Consider the following 19225-nt stretch of genomic DNA (forward strand, 5'->3'; position numbering starts at 1 on the left):
CTTTGTCAATCTTTTAAGTCTACATGCGATGATATTTTATAGCAGCATCTTGTTTCTGTGTGTGTTAGCTTGTTTGTTTGTTTGACAAAAAAATGAAATGTAATGCTATCATTGAAAGAAAAGGGTTATTTTCATGGCACAATCAGGTGAGATAATTACAACACAAGCAGGTATATAATTCTTATTTTTTTGCTTTACTTTTTAGGCTGAAGAATATTTACGAGACAGATTGGATCAAGCTCATGCTCAACACCAAGAGCATATTAGGTAAGAAATAATATTGTTATTGTAAAGGTGGAATAAACGTTATGCCCAACACATGCACAAATACATGCACACACACACACAAACATACACAAACACACACACACACACACACACATACACACACACACACACACACACACACACACACACACATACACACACACACACACACACACACACACAAACCGTTTGTCTGTGGCAGGCCTGTAAGTGGCAAGTATTTGCAAGAAACATGTAACTGGCGAGAACAGTGGTTCCTGCAATGAAAGGACACCCTTGGGACCAGCCAAACGTGTCCCTACATTGCAGGTGTCCTTTCATGACAGGTATACTTTGGTAGAGATACTATATAAAGGGACAAGAAAAGGTGTCCTTTTAAGGGAGGTGTCCTCTCATGGGAGGGTCCACACATCGCAGGTACTGCTGTAGAAATGTTTATGTACTTGCCAAATGCAAGTAAAGTTGCTGAAATATTTTGTTGGTTTGGCTAGTAATGTTTGTTCCCTGGCTAGTAAATTTTCAAAATCACTAGCCAAAGGCGATTGAGTACACCATTTGTTGGACTTTCAGGGCTGTGTGAGCATGTATATGTGTGCATGTGGATGTGCATTTGGATGCATTTAGCGTTTTAATGCTTCGGAAAACACACATTTCTACTGTTTGGTCACCAGGGAGCTGCAAAATGCACACAGGGAGGAGATTCTGAAGCAGAAAGCACAGCACGAAGCAGACTTTTCTAACAACCAAACTATCACGGAGAATCAAATACGTAAGTTTTTTTAACACCGTTTTTTTAGACCTAATTTTCTCAGTTTTGTTGTCGTTGTTTGCTTTGTTTTGAGGCCATAAACTCAGAGTACCGCTACAGTTCTCTGCTCGATTACTTTGTTGCATGGCACTTGGTCACAGAAGGGATAGATACAAGTATGTACACAACAAAAAAGTTGGTTTTATCGGATTCAAGCTTCAGGCTTTAGTGCATGTGTGATTGTAAGCTAGAGGAAAAGAGTGTTTTGGCATGAGTTTGCGCTTTGTCTTCACCAGTGTTTCTGTATGTCTCCCTAATTAAATGAGTACTTATCAATATTTGGCGTACATGTGCTAGTGACATGGTTATACATTTTTTCAGGGAGTTTGGTTTGGTTGTATTTTTGGAGATAGAAGTCGAGACCACTTTATTGCAAATACAAAACATCTAAAGCTTTTCCCATAACGGAAACGCAGTAGCCGTTTACCTGCTTTCAGTAGTTGGATGTGTACATTTTCATTTTTTAAATTGATGTTCCACTTTTTTCAGACAAGTTGTCAAAAGAAGTGGAGTTTTTGCAAGGAGCGTTTGAATCCTACAAGTGCACACTACAGCAGGAGATGGGAGAAAAATGGAAAACGAAGGAAGAGGATCTGAAGCGAGAGTTTGAGGAGGCTAAAAATACTGTCATTCATGAAATGAGTATGGCTTTGGCTGTCATAGATGTGGATGTGAAGTGACCTTCAGCTGTGAAGTTATCTTATGACTAAATTTATCTTAGCCCATCAGTTAGAAAACACGTTGACAAACACTTTTGCGAGACCTGCTTATACAGTTAAAGCCTTATAAATGTTGCTTTCCTCTTTATGTGTGTCAATCTGTTTTTGAGTATACTAAGGACAGCTACTTGCAGTGTTTGGTTGTTTATTGTTGTTGTTTTTTCTCTCTCCCTTGTTTGCTCTCCTGTTAGATTTCTTAACACTGATGGGTTCTTGTATATGACTGTGTACGTAGGTGTTAGTTGGAGTGCCTTGGAGAATGATGAGCATATGAGCGTGCGGTGATCATCCTTTATTGAGGATGAAAGTCGCTTGTTCATTTCAATGCTTGTTATTCTCTCAGGTGCCAGGAGAAAAGGTTCCGTACAACTCTCGCTTACTCTATTACACATGTCGTATGCATTGAGCGATTACTTCCCTTTGGTTATTTGATACTGATGTAATATAAAGTGTACTTGACATTTTGCAGAAACTCAGCTTATCAAGGAAAGAAATTCAGAAAGATCTTCACAGGCCAAAGATCATCACAGGCAAATAGATGCCCTACGCAAAGAACACAAGAAAGAATTGGATGTAAGTATATTGTTGAAAACTGTTGTTTGTGAATCATGTGTGTGTGTGTGTGTGTGCGCATTCATACCTGTGCATGCATGTGTTTGTGTGTGTGTGTGTGTGTGTGTAGATGTGTGCAAGGAAGGAAGCAATAAGTCAGTGAGTGAAAATTAATGTGTTCCCATTTTTTTTCTTCTGAATCTTCTCCTGAGCTTTTTTTGCCTTTGCGATACTAATTGTTTTTTGTGTGTGTTTTTTGGTGGTGGTTTTTCTGGGGATACTTTTTCTGTCATATTTATTTTTTGTGGAATTTAATCTTATTTTTTGACCAAATGTGTAGAGAGCCTGTTCATGATTTAATTATCCAAGAGTTGGTTCAGGAACTTTCTTGGAAAGGTACAAATGTGTACAATTAGTAGTGGTGAAGTCCTGCTGGGTCTGAGAGTAATGGGCCTGGGCAAGGGAATAAACTGCGCAAATATGTGTGGATCACAAGAATAATGCAGTTTTCTCCCTTACCAAGTTTATCTCAAAGTAAAGTACACAGTAAAGATAGACAGATGTTGCTGCAAAGTAATATTTGTTTTTGTTGCCAGGCACTTATACGGAGATTTTCCAATGCAGCTGCAGACATTGAGAGGTCGAAGAAAACTACAGCAGAGTTAGAGGTTGGTGATGATTGACTTGTGACACCCCCCCCCCCCCCCCCCCCCCCCCCCCCCCCCCCCCCCCCCCCCCCGCGGGTTAGGGGGAAGAATTTACACGATGCTCCCCAGCATGTCGTAAAAGGCGACTAACAGATTCTGTTTCTCCTTTTACCCTTGTTAAGTGTTTATTGTATAGAATATAGTCAATTTTTGGAAAGATTTTAGTCAAGCAGTATGTAAGAAATGTTATGTCCTTTGTACTATAAACTTGCATTCTCCCAGTAAGGTCATATATTGTACTACGTTGCAAGCCCCTGGAGCAAATTTTTGATTAGTGCTTTTGTGAACAAGAAACAATTGACAAGTGGCTCTATCCCATCTCCCCCCTTTCCCCGTCGCGATATAACCTTCGTGGTTGAAAACGACGTTAAACATCAAATAAAGAAAAGAAAGATTGACTTGTGATGGTTTCATTGTACCATTATGATTGCATACTCAATGTGATGATGATAGTTATCTTTCTTGAGGGTATACAGAAAATAGTTAAGTAAGTGACGTTTGTTTGTTTCCTTTTTTTCTTTTTTACATTTAGTTTTTACATTATGACTAAATGTTTTAACATGGACGGGGAATCGAGTCGAAGGTCGTGGTGTATGCGTGTGCGTGTGTATGTGCAGAGCGTTTCCCAGGAAACTACTAGATCGATTATTATGAAACTTCACATGTAATATCCTTGGTATAATATCCCCAGACCATTTTTTTCTTTTTACGATAATTGTATTTGATGACGTCATATCTTGCTTTTTGTGAAAGTTGAGGCGGCACTGTCACACCCTCAGTTTTTGATCAAATCGCTTGAAATTTTACTTAAGCAATCTTTGACAAAGGCCGAACTTTGGTACTGCATTTCAGCTTGGAGGCTTAAAAATTAATTGATGAGTTTGGTCATTAAACATTTGAAAATTGAAAATAAATTGTGTGTTTTTTAAACGATCAACAAATAATTTCATCTTGTTCTTCATTATTTGGTGATTCCAAAAACATATAAATATGTTATATTCGGATTAAAAACAAGCTCTGAAAATTAAAAATATGAAAATTACGATCGAAATTAAATTAACGAAATCGATTGGGGTGTGCACGTTAAAGATCCCACGATTGACAAAAGGGTCTTTCCTGGCAAAATTGTATAGGCGTAGATAAAAATGTCCACCAAAATACCCGTGTGACCTGGAATAATAGGCCGTGAAAGGTGGATGCAGCGCCTAAAGGCAGTCGATCTACTGGCCGATGTGAATGCGTGATATATTGTGTAAAAAAATTCCATCTCACACGGCATTAATAGGTAACATGCGCCTTGAGTCGCCTTGTGTGGTGAGATACGTGCGCGATATAAATCCTCGTAAATAAATAAATAAAAATTTAAAAACTATTCCATCTTATTCTTTGTCGGTTCCTGATTCAGAAAACATATAGATATATGTTTGGATTAAAAACAAGCTCAGAAAGTTGAAAAGAACAGAGATACAGAAAAGAGTGCTATTCCTCCCAGCTCAACCACTCCCGCGCTAGTCTGGCAATGTCAGTTTCACTACCTTTCCCACGAGCGGTGGACTGACGATGCTGCAAGCATATATATGATCTTGGTGAAGAAATGCAGTGCGTTCAATTTTGACAGCTTGACTAAATGTTGTAGTTTCGCCTTTCGCGACTTAATTGTGTCTTTTTTTATATTGCTGGATTTTGACTGTTTAATCATAGAAATGGGTCGTTGGTTTGTGAATGAAAATAGGGTTACTCTATTTACTAAGTGTATGGGACACTTATTTAAAATCGGTTTGTTTGTTGATCATATCATTTGGAATGATGTGTATTTTTTTTATGAGAAAGGTCTAACAGTAATAAACTTTACCAGTGTATAAGGAAGCAGAGTTGTTTTTATGCATTCTACCCCTAATTCATTTGATTGTTTTGTGCAGGAAACCAAGGCAGAGCTACAGCAAATTAAAGAAAGATATGACGAAACCTGCCAGCAGCTAGCAAACACCACCCGTAACCTAACAGACACAGTAAGTAAGAAGTAGTAAGTAAGAAGTGCATGTGTTGACTATATACACTATATGTTGACATTAGCGCTTAGAACTGTACCCACGGAATACGCGCTATATAAGCTTCATATTGATTGATTGATTGAAGCTTCATATTGATATGTGCATCTGCATAAGTTGAAAAAGGGGAGGTAAGAGACAGTACATGCTTTGATTCTGTAACTCGCTGTTTGTATGATCAAACTTTTCAGATTTGTGGCCTTGATGTCTGAGACTATGATAGGTTTATGGTGGTAGTGAAGCAATTAACTTGTAGTCTGAAAACTTTTCTTTAGCAAACTGAAACTGGTTCATGGCTTACAGTAAGTAAATGAGATGAGAAGATGACAGAAAAAAGGGAACCTGCACAAATGAGGGATTTATAAGATGGGTTGGGAGGTGCATGTGTGTGTGTGTGCACATGTGTCTGTGTGTGTGTGTGTGTGTGTGTGTGTGTGTGTGTGTGTGTGTGTGTTATGTTATGTTCTTGAGTGGGTTCATGTTTCATAGGCAAGTGTGTGGGGGTACATATGTGCACATGTATTCATGTGTTTATGTTTATAAGTTACATGGAATATGAGAATAACTGAGCTTTAATGAACTTTCTTAGGGGAATTGTATGGCTGAGGACTCTTCTTGGCAGCTAGATCGATCTAGAAGAATGTTAGACTGATTGGAAAACAACTTCTTTGTGATTATTTTTCGTAAGATATAGTGATATGAAAAATGGTACATGTATTTAATCGTCTTGCAGAAAGTGCGGCTGATGGACTTCGAGCAGAGGTTCCAGGAGAAGGTGGTGGAGGTGGACGACAAATATCGTCTCAAGCTGCAGGACCTCATGACTCAGAACACAGAACTCAAGTAAGTGGTGCAGCTTGTACAGTGGAACCCCCTTTTAAGACCTCAACAAAATCTGAGAAAATCAAGTCTTAAAAAGGCGGAAGTCATAAATTGGAGGTCATTTTACAGAGGTTATGAACAACACAATCGAAAAAAGAGAGAAAGTCTTAAATTGGGGGGGGTCTTAACCTTCTTAGTTCTGCACTTTTGATTTGTGTGCACTCTTAGTACTGCACTTATTCCAGACTTCCGGATTATTCCATGGTAGGGTTAGTAATTGGCACCTCCTAACTTTGATTTTCATGCTAACATAGTAAAGTTATATACTGTTGAAAAGAGAAAAGGATAAGCAATCCAAAAATCCAAAATAGAATCCATGCACAGTGCACACAGCGAACTCCAAAAATATATATCAGAGACAATGCCATGCAAAACATACTGAAAACGAGGAAAAGATCGATCGTCGGGATCGAGTCAACTTCTTACACATGTAAACAATCAAATTACCTTCATAATCCCCGTCAGAATCGCTATCTCCGATGGACTCATCACTGGTATCGTTAGGAACGTTCTCGTTGTCATGATCACTTTCGATTTCCGTTTCAACGTCGCTCATCGTGGCCCAAAAACTTTGAACAAAGTCGAAAAATCACTGATCGTGGCCCAAAAACTTCGAACAAATTCGAAAAATCACTGATAAACCTTCGCAATTTTCACCTCGAAAGCATGGCAGGAAGCTTCGACAAACGATGCTTCTGATTGGTCAACACAAGCAAGCCAATGGTTGCCCTTGTCTGCTGCAGTACCGCGACTTACAAACGGAGCCACAATAACGGCCCATCGTGGTCTACCGACCAAGCCACAATAACGGCCCATCGTGCATGCCTGCAGTGGGTGTCGAGAGAGCAACTGGGTAAAAGCATTTGTAAAGGGGAATAGTTTATCCAGAGAGAGAGCCCCATGGAAGTTTATAAACAGGGAAGACCGCTGCTAATCTTACCAAGTGTGAAAATGAATATCGAATGCTTCTATTGTCATGAGGGGAAGCCTCTTTACATGGACAAAGGGGATACATGGGGCACAAAGTTACTCTTACACAGTGACAGTGAACAGTTGGTGTATGCAGACAGATGAGTGGGAGGCCTACTAAAACAAGGCATGGGTACGGTTGGGCCTTCTCCCAGTTGCAGTTGAAATTTAGCATTTGAAAGGGGTAATTTGGGGCTCAGTTTCTCATTGAGAAAAAAAGATATGTATCGGGTAAGGGGAGGGCAGGATCCTTCCAGACATTAAATTCCCCCCCCCAGATCCAGCCATGCCCAGTATGGCAGTTAATACCCATCCACCCAGCCACTGTTGCAAGCCTCCCATTTTTCAAATGACTACAGATCAGTTGGCAAGCTGATTTGTACTTATTTCTTAATCTTGTCTGCTGTTCATCTTCACAGACGGCTGTACGTACAGAAGTGTGGGCAGCTGTTTGACGAGAAGGAAGTGACAGCAACACGCACACGGCAGGAAGTGCAAACAGCCAAAGAAGCTATGGAGGTCAGTAATGTTTTGTTGTTTTTCTGCAGTATACGGGTTCCTGGTATAATTCTGGTACGAAGAAATCCTCATTTAATTCTCATTGCCATTTTAAGGAATACACTCTGTTCAGAGATCTATAACTTTAGAATGACTAATAGTGTATGCACATGTTTTGGAGTACAGAAAACAAAGTGATGCAAGACAACAGCAACAGTGATGGAAATTAACAATGAAAAAAACCCAGAAAAACATTGATAACAACATCAAGAACAAAAACAACAACAGATACAACTAATCAGAAAATGTTGTGTGTTTTTGCATTTAGTTTTGTTTTTAATTTTATTTGGTGTTTTGTTGCAGTCCCTGATTCGCTCTAAGGCTAGAGCCAACGTGAGCGTGGCCATGACCCCAGAAGTATACACCCCACATCGCTCCGCCAAGACCAAGATGCGTCCATCCAGTGCCCCGGGCACCAGGCTGGAGTCGGAGATCGCCCACTGGGGTGCCGGAGACACTGACCATCTCATCAAGGAAGAGGAGTTCTTTAGACCAGACAACGTTATACCTCCTGAGGACCCAGAAACAGAAAGAATTCGCCAGGAGCTTCTGGCCACTAACGTTCGAGAGATAACCAAAGAGGATCTGTTAAACACGTTTGTTGTGTAATGACCACATACAGCACCTGTTACATGGTTCTTTTTTGTATTGTGTATACATTGTACTGCTGAAGTCTTAAGTCTGTGATAAATCAGTCTCCCAGGAGAACCTTTTTAAAAGCTTAGATGGTTTTTGAGTCACTTGAGAAAATGTGACTCTATGTAATCGGTCAGTGTTAGTCTGTCCGGCCGGCCGGCCGGCCGGCCGTCCGTAGACACCACCTTAACGTTGGACTTTTCTCGGAAACTATCAAAGCGATCGGGCTCATATTTTGTTTAGTCGTGACCTCCAATGACCTCTACACTTTAACGATGGTTTCGTTGACCTTTGACCTTTTTCAAGGTCACAGGTCAGCGTCAAAGGAAAAATTAGACATTTTATATCTTTGACAAAATTCATCGGATGTGATTGAAACTTTGTAGGATTATTCTTTACATCAAAGTATTTACATCTGTAGCCTTTTACGAACGTTATCAGAAAAACAAGGGAGATAACTAGCCTTTTCTGTTCGGCAACACACAACTTAACGTTGGGCTTTTCTCGGAAACTATAAAAGTGACCGGGCTCAAATTTTATGTGAACGTGACTCATTGTGTTGTGAATAGCAATTTCTTCCTGTCCATCTGATGCCTCATATAATATTCAGAACTGCGAAAGTGACTCGATCGAGCGTTTGCTCTTCTTGTTATGGTTCTTCTTGGTCTGTTCGCTCATCACTTTTGGGGGTGAATCATCAGAGGTAATGGACACAGGATTTTTTTGGTCAAAATTTGGTGTGCAAGATTTTAATGTTCATGCATGACTGTAAATCATATGTTCATGATGAAAATGCTTGTTTCCCTTGGGCAGAAACCTTCTGGTTCTTTTTACATTTGCTTTACCTGTTCTATGGAAATAACCAAGTCTCATGATCCTCTGTGTGCACTGCATGATGTTCAAAGAGATGATTTGCATGCTGATCTCAGTTTGTAAAACAAGCACACGCATTTCATCATTTGCGTTGCTTATTTTTATTGATGATATTATCGTTGAGGGAGTTTTCAAAACCTGTCTTATAAGTCTGATAATGTTTTGATAATCTAATGGTGTTTGACAAACATTAACATAAACTTTGATAACCATGTTATTCCGTCCTTGAAAAACCTTCAGAAGGCTGAACACATTATATACCTCAGCGAGAGCTTTGAGGACATTTTTTATTTTTGTTAATGTTTTTTTTTATTGTACATGCATGGCAGTATTAGTGCGAGTAGATTTTAAGATGCTTTACTTAAGCCAGCTCGTATACATGTACTGTCTTATAGACATTTCATCATGGAAAAGTCTTCTATATTTGATATCTATTGCAATGTTCTTATGGTCTCAACTGTCAGTAGCCCTATTGGAGAGGACACACCAATGGCACCAAAAATGTGTGTGTGTGTGAATTTTTGTGTCAATGTATGAAGTGGTGTGTTTTTTGTCATCGAACAATGAAGATGGTTAAAACTAACGGTTGATGATTGGTATTTAAAACAAAATTGCGGGTGCTTGAAACAATACACAAAGTGTTATGAAATCAAATGTGACATTGTGATGACATATTGCAGGGTATCATGATTACAAAATTGAAAGATTTGATTTTGGTGTTTTGTATTTGAAGTTTGTGTGATCCTTTTTTGGGGGTAATTTTTTTGTTTTCAAGTCTTATTTCCAAAACTTGAACAGTTAGAGTTCAATCATATATGTGCCTGGATATGTTACCAAGAATGTTTGATATGCATTAACATTGGCGGCATTTCTAGCATTGTCTTATTTGCTTTTGTCAAAGTAACAGGATAGGTCTTAGTGTACCCCAAGTCAGTAATGTAGATTTTTTCTCTACTGAGTCGTTTTTTATCTGAGTTGGCAGCCTCTTTAGATATGCCTCCTCTAAGACTGGGTATAATGGCTTCACCCAAAGTTAGTACACGTACATGGATTATCATCACATATTTATTACCAAACCACAGGTCATTTTATCTTTGCTCCCAGAAACATGATTTTGGTATGGTTTAGCAGAGGTAATGTTAAAATGAAATGTTTGTTAAGTTACACATTTTGTATACATGGTTTGTTTTGTCTCAGAGTAACTGCTCTGTATTACACATTCTTCTTCTTCTTCTTCCCCCCTCTCTCTCTCTCTCTCTCTCTCTCTCTCTCTCTCTCTCTCTCTCTCTCTCTCTCTCTCTCTCTCTCTCTCTCTCTCTCTCTCTCTCTCTCTCTCTCTCTCTCTCTCTCTCTCTCTTTCTCTCTCTCTCTCTCTCTTTCTCTCTCTCTCTCTCTCTCTCTCTCTCTCTCGCTCTCTCTCTCTCTCTCTCTCTCGCTCTCTCTCTCTCTCTCTCTCTCTCTCTCTCTCTCTCTCTCTCCCTCTCTCTCTCTCTCTCTCTCTCTCTCTCTCCTAGGTGTGTATGCAGTGAGGGTTAACTGACTCATACATGAATGTTGATGTAGCTGTGAAATGGCTGTGATATTATTGACATTACCCTTGCCCTTGTTTGTTTGCTTCAATAACAAATGCACAGTCTATCTTCTTGTCACTTCTTTGCTGATTGTTCTTTAATCTGTTGTCTCTTTTATGGCACAGTCCTACTGATGTTAACGATTTGGATCACTATCTCAGATCTGGCCATGTTTTGGCATGGGATATGGCATGGGATAAGACTATCGTTCCACTTAGACGCATCCCGTTATACCAAAAATAACCAGCCTGGGTGTTTTCTGTGCATCATTTTTGTTTTTCCTTTTTAATGGTTTGTTAGTTGGTGTAGTTGAGGAATTACTGTCTTAACTGACACTTAGTTCCAGTCTGCAAAATGAGTTCCACACAAAATCTGAATCTGCATAGGAAGCAGTCAGGATATTGACTTTGGATATGTGGCCAAGTGGAGGTATGGTCTTATCCCATGAACAAGCCGGAACAGATCTGAGATAAAGAGCCAAACAGAATTTACAATAAGGAATGTGCCTTTAAACAGTTTGCAAGTTAAAGGGATAACAGTCATAATAGTGGCAGCCTTGTAGATCCGTCATTTTGGGTCAGGTTCTTTGTAGTAACTGCGGAAAAAAAGGTTGAAGTTATGTTGATATTTCTGTTTATCTTGTTTAATACTCACAGTTAATGTGAAGATCAAATATGGCTGTTTAATAGTAAATAATAATAATAATAATATTAATGATACGAATATTTGTAACGCGCACATATCTCACCAACAGGCGACTCAAGGCGCACATACACTCATTCACACACACACGGAGACTTAAAGTCACTAACACACACACACACACCATCAACCATTAAATATGTACAATTATTCAGGGTAGGATGGGGGTGGGCAGTGTAGAATGCATGGATTATTTGGAAAAAAGGAATGTCTTGAGTGCAGATTTGAATGATTCGAGGGACTGTTGTTGACGGAGGGGGAGAGGTAGTGTGTTCCATTGGCTAGGTGCTTGGAAAGAAAATGAACGTTGACCTGCTGTTTTGGGTTTGGTGTGGGGGATGTTGAGCTTAAGGGAGTCGGCAGATGATCTGAGTGCTCGTGAAGGGACATAGAGAGAGAGAGAGAGAGAGAGTCAGAGAGATAGGCACGGGCGAGACCATGGAGGCATTTGTAGGTGAGAGTGTTGATTTTGTATGTGATACGGGCAGGAACGGGCAACCAGTGGAGCTGATTTAGGAGGGGGGTGATATGGTCTCTCTTTTTCTTTCGTTAGACAAGACGCGCAGAGCTATTTTGAATACGTTGGAGACGAGAGATAGAAGAAGAGGGAAGACCCGCCAAGAGAGAGTTACAATAGTCAAGACGTGAGAGAATGGTGGAAGCATACAGTTTGATTTCAATTATCACAGATACTGTCTCAATGTCCGTTGACGTAGCTTGGGGTGTAGAAGGTTCTTGAGTTGTAATAAACATTTGCGACTGTCTTAACAGTGATAATAAGTGACACGTTTCTCAAAGTGTTGTTGTGGTTGTGTTTGAGTCAACGTGCACAAAATCGTCATACTGTGATATGATGATTTGACACGACAGAGCTCTCTCTCTCTCTCTCTCTCTCTCTCTCTCTCTCTCTCTCTCTCTCTCTCTCTCTCTCTCTCTCTCTCTCTCTCTCTCTCTCTCTCTCTCTCTCTCTCTCTCTCTCTCTCTCTCTCTCTCTCTCTCTCTCTCTCTCTCTCTCTCTCTCTCTCTCTCTTGCGCTCTCTTCTGTCTTCTAAAATGACATCACTGACATTCCTGCATATATGAGCCAACACACACAAACACACCCATGTGAATGTGATATGAACATAGTTCAGACTGAAAAAGAGAGTCAGCCGTGATAGGCTGTGTATACGTCTGTGTGAGTGTTTGTGTGTGAGTGTGTGCGTGTGTGTGTCTGTGTGTGTGCACGCGTCTGTCTGTGTGTGTGCACGCGTCTGTCTGTGTGTGTGTTTGTTTGTGTTTGTGATCAGCCCGTCTTCCAGTCGAGCTCTAGTTAAATCAGAGATGTTCAAATGATTATCCAGTACTATCCATGACACGTGCAACTTCAGCAGCAAAGGTAAAAAGTCTATTGTGTAACTGAATAATAAATAAGAAAAATTAGAAACATTAAATAAAAAAGTCGCTTCCAATGTTTTACCATACGATTCTTTACAAGTAATGCCACCGCGTAGGAGGCCTACACTGTGCAAAAGCAAAGCGTTTTAAAAGCTTTATTAAATATCGTAGAATAGGCAAAGAAAGAGCATTCTTTGTGATGGCCTTGAAACGCATTCACTCACTTCGATTTAATTATTTTACTGACATACTTGTGTTGCTTTTACGAGGAAATCGTGCCTTGTGCGTCTAGATTAAGGTAAAGTTGACTCCCCAGATTTGTATAATTCGTCAAATTCGCCAGAAACTCCACCCAAACGGCCAGATCAATAGTGTTCAACTCCTCACTGTATCTACGAGCAGCAGAGGTGACATTTTTGAACAAGAAAAATGTGAAAAAGCCATTTGCGTGCAAACTCAGACACATTCCTTCTCACAGGAAAGGCGCGACCGTACACTCAAAATGCTTCAATGATGCATCTGTCGTCTTCCTCAAACTGCAGAGAAGACGGTTTTGCGGCAAAGCCTTGTCATACTTGCAAAACTCTTTACCGTTATCCAGGTGAAAACCTCAGACTTAAACGATCTCTGTCGTCAGTTTTCAAACCTGAAGGTATATGACCGGTAATTTCTCATGGTTTTGGGCATCTTACATGCATAGAAGTTTACAAGCCAAAATGATAGATTTCTGATTTTTTTCTCTCAGTTTAGTCTCCTTAATATAAGTATCTGAATATGTAGGAATTTTTTTAAATAATGTATTAATTACTTTTTTTTTAATATATGTTTTTATTCATTTATGTTAATTATAATTTATCTATTTAAAGATGTATATCTATACTGGCTTACTTGCATATTCTCATCGTAGAATTTATGTATTTATCTGTTATGAATTTGTTCATTCAATTGTCTATAAACAAAATATAAAAAATAAACTAATTTATTTATGTATATAATTTTTTGTTTATTCATTTAATTCATTTATTTATTTACTTTCGGAGATGTGTAAAGAAAAGAAAAGAAACAAACAAAAAATAGCAAAGTGCTTCATATCCAAGCAATATTTTGGCCAAGACTATTACAACATTGTTATAACATCACTGTCACGCGTTTTTCAGTACTTCCGGAATTATCATGGAACAGCTAGAACATCTGCTGGACCACAATTGGGGAATACAGAAAACAAATATTTTGTCAAAATACCCGTACAGGCACAACTGATGATATAGAAATTAAATCGACCAAGCCAAGAAAGAAATCAAGACAATCCAGTCCGCCCCAAAACTGACATCAGTGACTGTTTTCGATATACACCAAACATAAAAAGCTCATAAAGGTGCGAATGCTTTTTCGCCAGGAAGAGCAAGCCGAAAAAGGTGTACCAAACCGTTGTATTCGGTTACAATTTTGTGCATATTATTACTGTATTGTGTCGTTTATGTTCGGACAATTGTCACTATTGCTGTCATGTGTACAAACGTAAATGCACTACGATGTGCGGCGATTGAATTCATAGTTCATTGTGTTGTCACTGCTGTTTCCGGCGTTGAACGATCGCAAGAGATCAACAGATGTAATTTTGGATTCAGATAGAGCATAACCTTTTATTTGTAGTCTCGTTTTACAATTTCAGGAGAGACTGAAAGAGGTTTTCGAGGGAGTGAGACATGAGGATTTGGGGTATGTAGATTTTCATACTTAAAATTGGTTGAAAGAAAGACAAATAAAAGCATAGAAACTATCAAAAAAGAAAGAAACAAACAAACAACAAAACAAACAGACAGACAGACAGACAGATAGAGAGAAAAACCAACCAACCAACACTACAAACAAACAAACAAACAAACTAACTAACAAACAAACAGACTAACAAACTAATCAATCAATCAATCAATCAATGAGTCTTATATCGCGCATATTCCGTGGGTACAGTTCTAGGAGCTCTGCAGTGATGCCGTGTGAGATGAAATTTTATACGGCCAGTAGATTGCAGCCATTTCGGCGCATAGTTACCTTTCACGGCCTATTATTCCAAGTCACACGGGTATAGGTAGACAATTATTAACTGTGCCTAAGCAATTTTGCCAGGAAAGACCCTTTTGTCAATCGTGGGATCTTTAACGTGCACACCCAATGTAGTGTACACGGGGGGAGGTTCGGACACCGAAGAGAGTCTGCACACAAAGTTGACTCTGTGAAATAAATTTCCGCCGAACCTGGGATCGAACTCACGCTGACAGCGGCCAACTCAATACAAATCCAGCGCGCTACCAACTGAGCTATATCCCCGCCCCAACTAACTAACAAGCAAACAAATCATGTGAAGTGCAAAAAAATACACCCAGAAAAAACAATGCGGAAACGGAAAGACAGAACGCGGACTCCTGCGGCCAAGTCAAAATGACCTTTCCTTTAACTTTTTGTTTTATTTTCTCCTCAGGATTTTGAATCTTAATTCGTAGCTTTATTCGTCCTATGATTCAGCAGAACACGAACATCTACGTAGGTGAACGTACAGTGGACTCAGTGACGTGACACAACTGGTTATAGCTCTGAATACCCAACGACCGTCACCGTATCGTGCCTCCCACTGTCAAAACCGTGCATCTTTATCCTCCGGCCGCATCTAACCGTAACCCCACCATCCCAAGCCGCGACGTCAAGGGTTTTAACGACTTCTTCAATAAACTTTATTTCTTCCGACATGAATCCAACAGTGCCCTTCTAGCCCTGGCTGAAAGGGGGTCCAATAAACTTCTGCTTCACGCCACATCATGGGATAGTGGGGTCCCACTGAATATCATTGGGTTTTGTCCCCGTCTGTCTTGTCCAAAGCGAAGGAAGAAAGCTGTGGTGTATGCCTTTGGATGGCAGAAAAACTATATTGTCCCTTGTGGAGGAGGTTTTGACGCGAAGGAGCAGGACAGAAGATAAATACAAACAATGGGTGCTGCCACCGTTCTCTTTCTTCTGAGCCTTGCAGGTAAGAATTAAGTTGTGTTTTTTTGTGTTGCTCACCCGATTTGAAATATCTTTCTTTTTTTTTGTCTTTCCGTCTTCTTCTTAGCCGTATGCCTGCGTGTTTAAATGTGTGCCGGAACGGGTTGATGTTAGTGTTGAATTAATAATGTACACGTCAGAGAACCGTTGTGTTTGGTGTATTTTGTTTGTATTTTTTTAATTTTTCTTTCCTTCTCTCCTTCCTTATTTGTGTTTGCTAGTTTGTTTATTTTGTGTGTTTGTTGTATGCTTGTTTGTTTGTTTGCTTGTTTATGTTTGATTTTTTTTTATCTTAAATGACCAACTAACCGAGTAAACAAAGGAGTCGTCCTCATTGATTATATCCATGTGTTTGTCTGTTTTATGCACCCGAACTCTCATTCAACCAATACACGACTCAGTGAAAACTCTAATAAATTCAATGTTTGATAGTGTGTGTGTTTTTAAAACAAATTGACAATGAAGCATGATGCGACGTTCTCATTAGTGTACGTCGTTGTGGTGGTGGTGGTTGGTGATTGTGTTTTTGTTGTTGTTGATGCATTGTGATATTTTGTTTAAACGGGTCAACCTGCAAACAATTAAGCGTAGCAATACTCACTAGTCTGCAGTCTGATCAATCTACAGATGCCAAAGACGGAGTGATTTATTACAGTCTAATGAACCAAACCGGTGCGAAATGATTTAATGATTTTTCCACCGTGTAATTATGCTATTGTTAATTCAAGAAAGGCACATAGGGACAATACAGAGCAAATGATAGCCAGAAATAGTGGAAATAGGCTCACGTGTATACAACGTGTTCGTAAATATTTTAATGTCTTTGTCTTTGTCCGCATTTTCCGGGCGTCCAGGGCATAAAACCATTAAACCAAAGTCAAAGTCAAAGTCAAATTTTATTTTCAAGGAACCCCATGGGAGTACATGAAAAGAAAAAAAAATAAATTAATAAATACAAAAATACAAGAACAATAAAGAGAGGAATGCAGGTTATTCCATCAATACATACACACAAACCCGCTCCGCTGTAAAAATAAAATATCAAATAACTTGTTTTACAATGTGGAAATCAAATTTATCCTACATACGTGAGAGAGACACCCGTGAGATAATAATCGTTCAAATCACACGTGTGTATATCATGTAAATGAGGTCATGTCAAGCAAGTCTGGCAGGGACCTGTTTTTCCACTACTTATGATGCCAAAGTCACCGAGACAAACGTCATTATAGAAACAAAAATTGCGCTCGCTAATTACCCTCGATGAATTTTTATAACTAACACGTCACGCCACACTTTCAGATTGACGTTTTTTTGCTTTGACGTAATAGATTGCACGAGGCTTTAGAAGAGATCGAGGTTCCAAAACAAGCGTCTTCAATTTAGCTGCCTCGAATGCAGGACATTATTTTTCAGTAAAATACACGTAAGTAGAGTATGTAGGATAAACAGAATACTACATGGATTGCTGTGTCGTACCAGATTTACACTCGTTGCTTTTTCAAATAGTGAACAGCTCGCTTTCGCTCGCAGTTCAATATTTAAAAAAACAACTCGTGTAAATCTGGTACGACACAGCAAGCCATGTAGTATTCTCTATGTCCAAAATAATCGTTCTCGTTGTATATGGCGTAACATTAAGTGTGGATAAAAAATAAAATAAAAATAAAAAACTACAATCTGCTTCTAAATCATTATTTTTTTCTTGTTTTGTGCCGTGTTTTTTTTCCCCCCTATCAACACCTGTTTAAAATTCTTTTGAAATACCCTTTATCAAGTGAATTAAATTTGACAATACCTTTTTATTTGTTGTTGAACATAAAAGTTCAAATTTTATTACATTTGGATTTGTTCGATACTTGAGTGGGATACATTTTTGTCTTAATTCGTTAAAGAAACTGCAGTTAAACACATAATGGAATTCATCACCAATATCGCCATTATTGCACTTTGTACACACTCTTTCCCTCTGTATTATATTTATAAACCTTCCTGTCTGAATTGGTAACTTGTGGTTTAGCGTTCTAAAGCGCAAAAATATAATTCCCAAATTGTGTGGGAGTACTTTCAAATAGTTTTCGAGCATAAACGTCTGTTTGTAAAGCCGATAGTTATAAAACATCTCACTAGCATTTAAATCAGAAAACCATATATGTACATATTGGTCTTTCAAACACTGTAATGTTTTTAGTTTGAACCAGTGGCTAGAACAACTCAGCTTCCACTGGTTTATCCACATTCCACTTAGGCCAAGGTTATTTAGCGTTGTTTCTATACAATTCAAATAAGGTGATTTATAAATATTCTCTTCATACTGGCGATACAAAAAACGATACACTATTCTGGAAAACTTATACCTGCAATTTAACATTCTATTTTTCGCCAGCATTTCCAGTGGGTACTGTCCAGTTTCACCATAGACCATTTTGCTGGGAGTTGACTTACCCAACTTCAAAACAATTTTATAAAATCTTAATTGCAGCTTTGAAGCTAGATTTAGCATACCAGGACACCATACTTCACATCCATACAATACAATTGATACACTCATCCTGTCAAACAATTCTAACTGGATATCTAGGGGTAGTATTACCTTCTTACATTTTTTCAAAAGGCCAAACATAGCCCTTGAGGCTTTTACATACAAACATTTTTGGGCTACATTGAATTTATTATCATAATTCATATGCAATCCTAAATACTGGTAGCCAAAAACCACTTTTAATTTCTGACCTGCATAAACGAATGTGGGAATATTTCGTATTTTCCCGCGAGAAAATACTAATACTTTTGTTTTTCCTGAATTCAGACGTAAATCCCAATGCTCGCAATATTCAGAAAGAGTATTTAATGCCAACTGTAAAGCTTCTGCTGTCTCTGCCATGATGATTGTGTCGTCGGCGTACAATAAAAGGAACATTTTTAACATTACCATTTCTTCATCTTCCTCCATGGCAAGAATTCTTACGTCATGTGCTAATGATGGCAGGCCTTCGATCCTCTCTGACAAAAATGTTTCTAAGTCATTTAGATATATGGCAAACAATACTGGTGACAAATTTTCACCCTGTCGAACTCCAGAGCCACAGTGACAATAATCTGATCGCTCTTTATGAAACCGTGTCAATGGAAACTTCTGCGTCAGAGTGATAAATCACAGGGTCTCTGTGGGACTGACCCAAAGACAATTGAAAAGTAACTCTCTGGCTGTGTAAGCCTCATGCAGTGGCCAAGCTAGTCTAGTATATCCCCTGACAACAAACTTACGAAACTTGCAATACAAGATGTACGAAAAGGTGACGCATTGGCCGAAATAACGACCGTCGACCGAAGTTACGTTTTGTTTGTTTGTTTGTTTGTTTGCTTAACGCCCAGCCGACCACGAAGGGCCATATCAGGGCGGTGCTGCTTTGACATATAACGTGCGCCACACACAAGACAGAAGTCGCAGCACAGGCTTCATGTCTCACACAGTCACATTATTCTGACACAGGACCAACCAGTCATAGCACTAACC

The 19225-nt window shown here is 39.1% G+C and overlaps 2 protein-coding genes across 5 annotated transcripts in view; both read left to right on the plus strand.

Annotated features, from left to right (window-relative positions):
* LOC138959591 (flagellum-associated coiled-coil domain-containing protein 1-like) overlaps positions 1-19225 on the plus strand; it is an 81932-nt gene that overhangs the window by 31501 nt on the left and 31206 nt on the right. For 2 of the 3 annotated variants that reach the window (XM_070331136.1, XM_070331137.1), the window contains 9 exons: positions 206-267; positions 939-1036; positions 1565-1717; positions 2264-2367; positions 2943-3014; positions 4973-5062; positions 5835-5944; positions 7372-7471; positions 7814-10657. In XM_070331136.1, the coding sequence (XP_070187237.1) occupies positions 206-267; positions 939-1036; positions 1565-1717; positions 2264-2367; positions 2943-3014; positions 4973-5062; positions 5835-5944; positions 7372-7471; positions 7814-8119 (1095 nt within the window). In that variant the 3' untranslated portion in view covers positions 8120-10657. Of the gene's footprint in view, positions 1-205; positions 268-938; positions 1037-1564; positions 1718-2263; positions 2368-2942; positions 3015-4972; positions 5063-5834; positions 5945-7371; positions 7472-7813; positions 10658-19225 lie in introns of those variants that run through there. The other variant, XR_011453752.1, reaches the window with a different exon arrangement.
* LOC138959589 (uncharacterized) overlaps positions 15454-19225 on the plus strand; it is a 25921-nt gene continuing 22149 nt past the window's right edge. The window contains exon 1 of one of the 2 annotated variants that reach the window (XM_070331132.1): positions 15454-15691. In XM_070331132.1, the coding sequence (XP_070187233.1) occupies positions 15652-15691 (40 nt within the window). In that variant the 5' untranslated portion in view covers positions 15454-15651. The remainder of the gene's footprint in view (positions 15692-19225) is intronic. The other variant, XM_070331133.1, reaches the window with a different exon arrangement.

The sequence above is a fragment of the Littorina saxatilis genome, linkage group LG2 (genome assembly GCF_037325665.1).
Source record: "Littorina saxatilis isolate snail1 linkage group LG2, US_GU_Lsax_2.0, whole genome shotgun sequence".
NCBI classification, from domain to species: domain Eukaryota; kingdom Metazoa; phylum Mollusca; class Gastropoda; order Littorinimorpha; family Littorinidae; genus Littorina; species Littorina saxatilis.